General features: G+C 42.5%; 1 protein-coding gene across 1 annotated transcript in view; it reads right to left on the minus strand.

The window, feature by feature from the left end:
* The window catches only part of TSPAN7 (tetraspanin 7), a 152,279-nt gene that overhangs the window by 15,999 nt on the left and 126,237 nt on the right, over window positions 1-10,043 (minus strand). Inside the window, exons 3-5 of the mRNA XM_006148900.2 lie at window positions 9,101-9,289; window positions 4,156-4,230; window positions 1,323-1,418 (exon numbers count right to left, since the gene is read on the minus strand). Coding sequence (XP_006148962.1) covers window positions 1,323-1,418; window positions 4,156-4,230; window positions 9,101-9,289 — 360 coding nt within the window. The remainder of the gene's footprint in view (window positions 1-1,322; window positions 1,419-4,155; window positions 4,231-9,100; window positions 9,290-10,043) is intronic.

The following is a 10,043-nucleotide window of genomic DNA, read 5'->3' on the forward strand; positions in this document are numbered from 1 at the left end:
ATGTGATTCAATGTAATATAAACAAGATTATGATAATAAATAAAATTTTAAAAAATCATGTCAGGTGTGTGTGTGTGTGTGTGTGTGTGTGTGTGTGTGCCCCAAATCCCAGGAGGACAGTGGAGGAGAGGGGACTGTGCCATGGACATCCCCCTGGCGGGGGGTGACTTCTCACTCTTTCTCTCACTGTCTCTCTTTGGTGAGCACACACGCCCTATGAAAAAAAACTTCACATTTTTAAAAGTAAAAGTTTATTTTGAAAACGTTTTGTCATTGGATCTATGCTAACAAGCAAATAAACAGTTTAGGGATAAAAAGACACAAATAAATAGAGCTGGTATTGATTAACTATAGCCTATCAGCTGCCTGTTTTTGTGATTAAAGTTTTAGTGGGATATAGCCATGTCTATTTGCTTATGTATTGTTAGTGGATGTTTTTGTGCAATAGCAGCAGAGTTTAGTACCTGTGAAAGAGAATGAATAGCTCACAAAGCCCCAAATATTTACTATTTGACCCTTTACAGAAAAGGTTTGTGACACCTGAAATGGAGAATATTAAAGTAAATGAGGCAAAAATATAATCAATTGGTGCATCTGGGCAAAGAGTGTATAGTTCCTTATAGTATTCTTCTTTGTGTAAGTTTGATATTTTACTAAAATAAATTACCAAAAAATGTTGCTTCTGAAGCAGAACAAACAAAAAACCTCACAAAACAAATTAAGAAAACCCCAAACAAAAACCTCCCTGGGTGATCCTGATGGGCAGTCACAGACTTGAGCACTTGCACCTGCCCCTCTCAGTACCTTCAGGCTGGAAAGTTCTCTTCTATTTCCCTCATATCTTTTGCAAAGATTCACATAGCTGACAGATCCTCAGTTTCTTCTAAGTCTACTCTCCACCTCCACTACACTTCCCCAGCCAGTAAACTCAACTCACCTGAGCTCTCAACCCAGTCTGAAAACACTGATTCCAGAAGCCCAGCCTTTTGACGCTAATTCTAAGAAAAGCTGTCATTACTCACTGCCTAACGCCTTTTCAAGGGTTCAGATATCTTAAGGGAACGCGAGAACTGTTCTAGGCATGCTCACAGTCCTTTCTTATACAAGGCACACTCAAGAGAGTGTTCTTCTTTGACACTAATTTCCTGGATAACTGGAGCCTGGACAAGTACTAGGTGTCAACTCTTGGGAAATGGAACTAGACCAAGTGATGGAGAATGGTAATCAACTGCAAATGTTACTTACCCAACCTACTGGCAGCTCATAAGTCCAAACCCAACTTGTTGGCAATTCCCATCCCGCTTTCCTTCCCTGGAACTTACACTGCGCTGCACATGGTCCACTGCCCGGCTCCTCTCATCATTGCCATTATAATTCTGCATGGCTTCCGTGTAAGTCCTCAGGAAGGTGTCCTTGATCTATGGAAGACAAGGAGGAACATGGTTGCCGTCTTCTGCAACCCAGACAGACTCAGATTGCTACCAACGTCTACCCCAACACAGCCTCTTCTGAAAGTTGTGCCTTGTTCTCTAAGACAAAAAAGCTGAGAAAATTCACCAAGGATTTTATTAGCTCAGGAATTTAAAAAACAAAAAAAGTTTCTTTCAGTTAGCTCAGGAATTTAAAAAACAAAAAAAGTTCCTCTCAATTCAAATCCAGAGGAAGCCTAGCCTGTCAAATGACTCATTGAAGGGGCTAGTCAGTTTCTGAAAAGGCTGTGATGGTGAGCTGAAGTTTTGAGTTTTGTCATTATTTTCTTTGAATTGATTAATGCCCATCTTCCTTTTCATAACTTTCTCTGCCCTTGTGCAGAAGAATGAAAAAGGATAGACCATTGGGGGGAAGAATAGGAAGATTGATGTTTTGGTCAAAAACCGATCCTTATTCTAAAATACAAGAGTGCAGCAAAACTAGACATTCGCTTACCTGTCTTTATTCACACACACACATACAAACACATACACACACACACACACACACACACACACAAAAGGTTAAGGGAAAAGAACTTTTCTTGTTAATAAAGGATTAACAAACCACCTTCTTCTCTGAATACACTGGACCTTGGGGTAACTTCCAAGCTCTGTTCTCCCTAGAAACCTGATGAAAGTGGAGTGCCAAGTGCATTACCAGGTAACTCAGCTAATGGTAAAACTGACCCCTGATAGGTGAAATGCCTCCGGATTGTGAGGACAGCAAATGGCAATAATCTGGTAGAAGCTTTGGGCTAAGTACAGTAAATCTCCAAATTAGGCATATTTCTTGCTGAAATACTGGAATCTATGCCCATGTGTAGATATAAGAGATAAAAAACCCACCAGTTATATGGAACTTATAAGCCAAAGTAGCCATCACACTTGACTGTGTTGTCTCATTTCACACTTGAGTTGTCTCTTGGGGTGGAGAGTGATACAATAGGCCTTGGACCCCTTTGAGGACTCATGCTGAAGAAACAAACCTGCTGCTGTCCTGCGGGCAAGCCATGTTTTCTTTTCCATACCCTTATGAGTAAACAGGTCTACACATGGCTTATTGCCACTGTGTAAGTTTGACTATTTAGCCAAACTCAAGACCAGTAGTGGTGGTCAAAGAATGACATTGCAACTCCTATCTATAACACCTGTAAGTGCTTAAGATGAAAAGGGGTTAGGAAGATAAGCATTTCTAGGCCCTAGGTAACAAGAACCAGTATGAGAAAAAACCCTTTGGAAAACATAGTCACAGCAGGAAGCAAAAGGAAAGGAGATGAAGGCTCAGGTGGGAGTGAGTGGGCCACTGCTGATGTTCACACGTGCACTTGAGGCACCTATTAGGTGGCTATGGAGGCCATGACTTTGTCAAGTTTCATCTCACCTGAGAATAAGGATAGGGATTCTCATTCCAGATGTGGTGCCCATATAAAATGGGTTCTGGAAGTTAGCTTTCTAGCTAGGATACTGCATCTGGTAAGGGGGAAACCAGAGCAATAGAGAAAGGAGCAGAGCACATAGGCAAGTTCACTGAGAACTTGGCCAAGCACGAAAGCAGGCCTGGGAACAGTTGATATTGCACATTCAAAAGCCACAGTAACACTCTACCTCAGTGTGTTTTCCGCCTATATCTTGTTGATTTTTTTTTTTCTTTCTTACACATGCGTGTCTACTTCTGGCTTTATTGCTATTTATGAGGTACAGTAATGAATTTATGAGGCAATAAGCCAATTATTTTGGTTTTATCTTGCCTTTACAATCTCAGAAACCTTGTTACACAGATACACACTTGTGCCTTGTTGAAGTATTTATTTATTTATTTATTTATTTAGTTAGTTAGTTATATTTTTGGTGAGGTTTTTGCTATAGGGCGCGTGCGCTCGCCAGACAGAGAGAGACAGAGAGACAGAAAGCAAGAAATCACCCCCCGGGGGGAAGGGCCACGCCGCAATCCCTTCTCCTCCATTCTCCTCTTGGGATCTTGGGCGGGCATGCACGCACACGTGCCCGATGTGAGTCTAAGCCACCGGGTCTGGGACTCGAACCATGATCGACTACATGGGAGTCCAGCGACGTAGTCATTACGCTAATTGCTGGTCCCAAAGTAGCTATTTTTTTTTTATTGCCAGAGAATGCATGCACTCACCAGAGAGGGAGAGAGAAAGAGAAAGAACACCCTCCCCCAACACACACACGCAATGGGGTCATGGTCACGCTACAATATTCTTTCCTCCATTTCTCCATTCTATCAGGATTTGTGCACGGACACATATGCACACAATGTATTCATCAAGCTGCCAGGGCAGGGATCCAAAACTCAGTCAAGCTTGTAGGATTCAGCTCCCTCAACCACTAGGCTACAGGGTCAGCTAGAAGCACCAATTTTTAAGGTAGCATTTAATCTATATTAAGGTCACTGCTTTAAAACAAGGAGGAGAATCATTTTATGTAAGGGCTACATAGGAAAATATAGTGAAGAGAAGCAAAAAAGGTTTCAAGTTTAGCGAATTTCCTGCATTTAAAATTTCACTGGAATTTCAGGTCATATTATATGACATCTAGAAAACGGCAACTACCACTAGAGAGACCAACTAGCCTATGTGTACCCTTTGTACATTTCAAGAAGTTTCAAAAATTCTCCTCCCAAAAGCCTTCCCACAGAATTCTCCAGTTTGTGCCTACTCACCTCATGACGAAACACAAAACCTGAAATGCCAGCTACGAGCTCAGCCAAGAACACCAGGGACAGGAACATGGCATACTGAAAAGCAAGTGGACAAGGACAAAGTCAGCTATGTTAAGATTTAGAAGAGGGTTTCTTCAGGGCAAGTAACTTTCTGTCAGAGAAGGAGTTCAATAGGCCCTCACACTCCCTAGACAAAGTTGAGGAAAAGTTCAAGCCATTTTTCCACATGAGCCTCAATAAGGGAATGTGTCTGTTTAATAAGCATCAGCATTTTGGGTTCCCATGCTGAGGAGAGCTCATCTAGAAACAAGCATTGTGCCTGTTAGCTCAGCTCAACCAGGAGAAACCAAGAAGGGCCTTTTACATTTAAGTTACCCACTATAGGTTTTTAATTGCCAGAGGGTGCATGCACTCACCGGAGAAAGATGGAGAGAGAGAAAACGAGAGAGAGGGAGACGAGAGAGAGTGGGAGGGAGAGAGAGAGACAGAGAGAGAAAGTACTTCCCATTTGGGCAAACTGGAATTCCTTCTCCTCCATTTCTTCCTCCCAACTGAGATTTGAACCAAGGTTGCTCATGTGAGATCCAGCTTCTCTTAATCACTAAGCTACAGGGTCAGCCCAAGGTATACGGTATGTTTAATATTAGAGTCTTCTCATTGGAAAAACAAAAAGATCTGCTCTGGAGGCCACAAGTCACATTTCTGCCCTGCCTGGGGCCCTCCCTAAGACCTTCCTCACGATGCTCATCTAGCATCTGCGTGCCCATCCCCAGGAGCTCATTCCATTTTGAAACAGTTCTAATTATTGGAAAGATTTCCTTTCCTTTAGCCATGAGTCTGCTTGCTTCCAACTTCTACGTGCTGGTGTTGGTTCTGCTTTTGGAAGGTATAAGAATTTCTCTCCTGTACCTTGGCCCTTCGTATGTGTGAGCACGGCCAGGTGTGAACCTGCCACTTCTCCCCCTTCAGACAAACTCCTCCAGATTCCTCAGATATAGCTCACATAGAATGGAAACAAAACCACTTCATCTGAAATGATATCCTTCCTATCGGGATCCCAAGGCCTGAATGTGCACAGGAGGGTGTTCCTCTTCAGTACGGTGATCATCCCTGACTACAGTACCTTGGCAGTTTCCTGTGGGGCTACTTGCCTCTCTTGTTCTGGACTGCATGCCTTTGTCCTTTCTTTTTTTACTTTTTAGAATTATTTGTTTAATTTTATTTATTCGTTCATTCATTTTAATTTAAGCAGAGACAGAGCAAGAGCGAGAGAAAGTGAAAAAGCAAGCCACCAGGTCCGGGACTCAAACATGGTCAGCCATGTGGGAGTGTCCAGTGCCTTAGCCACCACGCCACCCACTGGTCCCGCCTTTGTCTTTTCTAAAACATATTTTCTCAAGTCTATTACTTCCATGAGCCAGAGAGGGCTGGGGAGGGGGGGGAAGAGAGAGAGAGAGAGAACCCTCAACAGAGTCTTGAGGCTATAATATACCCCCAGCCTCAGCAAATACATGTGTCTAGCAAACTCAGGGAGGTCTCTGTATGCACATGGGTCTGGACCTTCCCATGTGGGTCAGCCTATCAGAACATTGCATTTTGCCAGTGCACCACTGTCTGGCCCCCTGGAGTATATAACCTCTAAAAAAGAAAATAAGCTATGCTACTAATGATGTTTGTAAGAGTCAAAACTCTTAGTGCTTCTCATCTCATGCTGCCTGTATTTTCCAAGTTGATTGTGCATGTGTGTGGACACGTGCATATGCATGCATGTCTAAATATAGGGGTATTATGTGCTACTTATGGGATATTAAGGGTTTCCATTTTTGTGACCTGTAAAATAGATAAAAGGAAGGAGAACTGATTCCTTATCTACAAAGCATATGTCTTATAATCTGCTTTTTCTCTTCTCAAAATGAAATACAATGCTACTGAGGGTTTGCCATGGCCCTAAAAGATGCTGTGGAATTTGGATAGACTGCACATGGCCACATTACTTACCTGTAAAACATATGCATGGCTTGTAAAGTATGCATATGTGCACAGAATCTTATTTTTTTAACCAATGGCACATACTTTTTTAAAATTAATTTTATTTTTTTATTAAAGATATTTTTATACATGTTATCATCTGCATTTTTTTACATGGAGATCACACATATATCTTAATGGCTAATGGCTAAATAAGTTTGATTATAGTGGTACATATATTAAAAGGAGAAATACTGGCTTAAAATACCAATTTCTTTCTAAAGAGTAGCAAAATTCTCTGCAAACAAAGCATAGTCACTAAAATACTAAACATGCAGTTATGAGTCAAATGCCCCACATATACAACTTGTCTCTCAACTTCATACGAAATGCAATTTGATGCAGACTGTACTCTTGGAAGAGTCTCATACCAGGCCCAGACTTCACTGGAAAGCTCTTCTAGAAGACAGCTGTCAAGAAGCAGGTAGGACAAAGGACATTTGTCTCTGTGGTCAGAAATCCTCCTAGATTGGAATCCTAGCCTTGTTATAGACTAACTCTTAGGCAACAGGCAACTCTCTCTGAGCTTCTGTAAAGTAGAAATAGTTATTTTCAGTCGTTTTGCATTACTGAGGTTAAATGAGGACTATAAAATTCTAGACTGATAATTAAGCAAGTGACTTCCACTCTTGTCACGCAGGTCAGCAGTTTTCTATCCTGCCCCCAAGAGCAGCTGCTTTCACCTACAGAAAGCCTTGAGCAAAAGCTGATTGGAGAGAGATTTGTTTCTTACAGAGCTTGTGCGCTTGCCAGAGAGACAGAGAGACAGAAAGTGAGAAATCATGCCTGGGGCAATGGCCATGCTGCAATCCCTTCTCCTCCATGTTCTTGGGATTTTGGGCACACACATACATCTGCCTGGCATGAGTTTCAAGCTGCTGGGTCTGGGACTCGAACTGTGGCCGACTGTGTGGAAGTTCAGTGATGTAACCCATTTTGTGATCTGCTGGTCCTCCAGGAAGAGCTTATATTAAATACAGGTGGTTGAGATAGGTTCTTTGTTTGTTTGCTTGTTTTCCCAAATAAAAAACTTGGAGTACAGATATTGGGTTGTCGGAAAAGCCATGCCATATTTTTCTATGCTACAATGTGTCGTGACTTTTCTGACAACCCAATAGTCCTGGATTGAACATGGGCTCAAATTCTAGCCTTCCACACACTAGCTCTGTAAACTCACGCAGGTTCTCTGACTTCCAAGTCTTTATCAACTAACACAAAAATACAACCCAGGGAACCAGCAGTTAGCGTAATGGCTATGTCACTGGACTCCTACGTAGTCGACTGCGGTTCGCGTCCTGGACCCGGCGGCTTAAAACTCACGCCGGGCGCGTGTGCGTGCGTGCCCAAGATCCCGAGAGGAGAATGGAGGAGAAGGGATTGCGGCGTGACCATCCCCCCTGGGGGGTGATTTCTCGCTTTCTGTCTCTCTGTCTCTCTCTGTCTGTCTGGCGAGTGCATGCGCCCTATAGCGAAAACCTCTCCAAAAAAAAAAAAAAATACAATCCAAACTTCATGGTGGTGGTGAGTAATAAGTAAGACATAATATGCAGCCAGTTAGAACACCAAAGTATTTCCTCTTCTGCCTTCCTTTACTCATAGTATTTGGGCTAGAATAAACCCTAGCGTGTGTATGAGAATCAGTAGAAAGTGGACTCAGAGTGCTAGGATAGAGGGTCAGGTGACAGCAGCAGACGTGTCTCAGCATGGATTCATTACGGCTTTTGCACCAACCCAGAAGAATCTGTGGCGACTGAGGCATCAGCCTCCTACATTGCATGGTCTGCAAGACAGAAAGCAGCCAAGTCAAACACCACCTCCATGACGAGGGCAAGAAAGAGACAGGCTGACCAGTGCTATTTGGGAAGGTGGTTCCTTCGGAGTGAATCACCCTTCTACCCATGGGTGTCACCAGATGGCACATCCTCCTGGGGGAGGGAGTGATCTCTCACTTTCCCTCTCACTGTCTCTCTCCGTCTCTCTTCGGGGAGCTCACACACCCTATCACAAAAACCTTCAACAGAAATGTTACTACAACTTAGAAATCACTATGGAGAGGCAACATGGTCCTGATGAAATTTCTGCTTCCCCCTTCCCTTTCACAGAATAAGACATCACATAAATCATTGTCAACAAAGTTTTCTTTTGAGGAGGGGTCCTTGATAGCTTTAATCTATAAAGCCCTTCAACATTAATCCTTATCCATGAAGAAGATGGACAGTGAGTACGGAACTAGGTAACTGCTCTGCAAAGAGTTAAAAAATCACAGTAGCAGACTTTCAGCTGTCTTTGAGCAGCATCACCTGCTTCATCTGTCTTATTAGAATACGGGCACGCTGCACTGGTCCTGGTAGCTAATACTCGGCATGGGATCAACCCTTGGAGCGGGGAGGCTCTGGCTCAGCTTGGCTCCTATAAGCACTGAGCCAGATAGTGCAGGTTTAGAGAAGAGCACACACATGCATCCATGCACAGGAAGACTCAAGGAGGCAGAAAGGATTTCTCCAATGGGAACTTGGAAGTGAAAGGCCACTTATGTTTGGGATGCTGTCTGGCCTACCAAAGCTGCGTGTCGCACACATGAGGAGATTTCTAAGACAGTTCAAAACTGGAACAGGGCATCTTGCTGTGGGAATAGACATGGCCTATGGGAATCACTGGCCACTGACTTGTCACTATGTGCCTCAAGGGACCATGACTGGATTTACTGTCCCAGGCTGTGCATGGGGTTATTTTTTTTTTTTAATTCTAGGGGATTAAAAAGTAGATTTGGTAAGAGTCTATACCAAATTAGAATCCAAGAATGTTAAGGTCTTGTCTGTGGCCTCAAGAAAGGCCATTTCACTTGCATGTCATTTATATTTTAACAAAAAAAAAAAAAAAAAAGGGAAAAATCAGAATTATGCTGTTATATACTCACCAGTTTCAGCATCCATGGGCTACCACGGCATGTGGCAAAGCATCCAAACAGGCCAAAAACGACGATGGTGGTGCCGGTTCCGATAAGCACATAGGGAGCATTTGTGGAGTTCTCGGCAATGAGGGAGATATAGGTGCCTAGAGTGAGTTTGCCCCAGACTCCAACAGCCAGCAGGATCACCCCAGTGATCTGAAAAGGCAGAAAGGAAAGTGTGAATCCACTGTTGAGAGGGCTGAGAATCAACACACGGCAACAGGGCCAAATTTCAAGGTTTTCATGAACAAGATGGCGTTTGCTGTAGGATTTCCTGAGCAACGGGAAATGTCAAAGACCATTAACTAAAACCAGCACGAAGTAAAGACACTTTGATTTTGTACACTTAGATCTGCCCCATAGACAATCTCATAATCAGTTGTGTTAAATGGAAGCCAAGCCAACAGTAAGAAAGCTTTGTTTTAATCTGCTTAAAAAGTATATCATAAGATAGGTGTGATAGCCTTTTTTCACCCAATAGATGCTAAGCTGGGTATAACTCCGGGAAGAATGTCAGCTACCCTCTTTGATGTTATGTATATATTCAGTATGCATTAAGGACATCCTACATTATGTTTTCTTTTAAAAATTATTTATTTATTTAATCTTATTTATCTGTTTTATTATTATTATTATTATTTAACTTGCTATAGGGCATATGCACTCAGCAGAGAGAGAGAAAGCAAGAAAGCAAGCTGCCGCATCTGGGACTCAAACCACAGAAATGTGGGAGTCCAGTACCTTAAATACCATGCCACCTGCTGGCCCCACTTTTAATTTTATTTAAAATCCTGCTTATAAGCAACTTTATAAGTTTTATTTCATATTTAAATGTTTTTCAGGAAAAAATGCAATATTTTGAAAAAGTGTAAAATGAAAGTAATTGCACATTCTTTTCTCAGTACAGACA

The sequence above is a fragment of the Tupaia chinensis genome, unplaced genomic scaffold, assembly GCF_000334495.1.
Source record: "Tupaia chinensis unplaced genomic scaffold, TupChi_1.0 Scaffold000248_2, whole genome shotgun sequence".
NCBI lineage: Eukaryota > Metazoa > Chordata > Mammalia > Scandentia > Tupaiidae > Tupaia > Tupaia belangeri.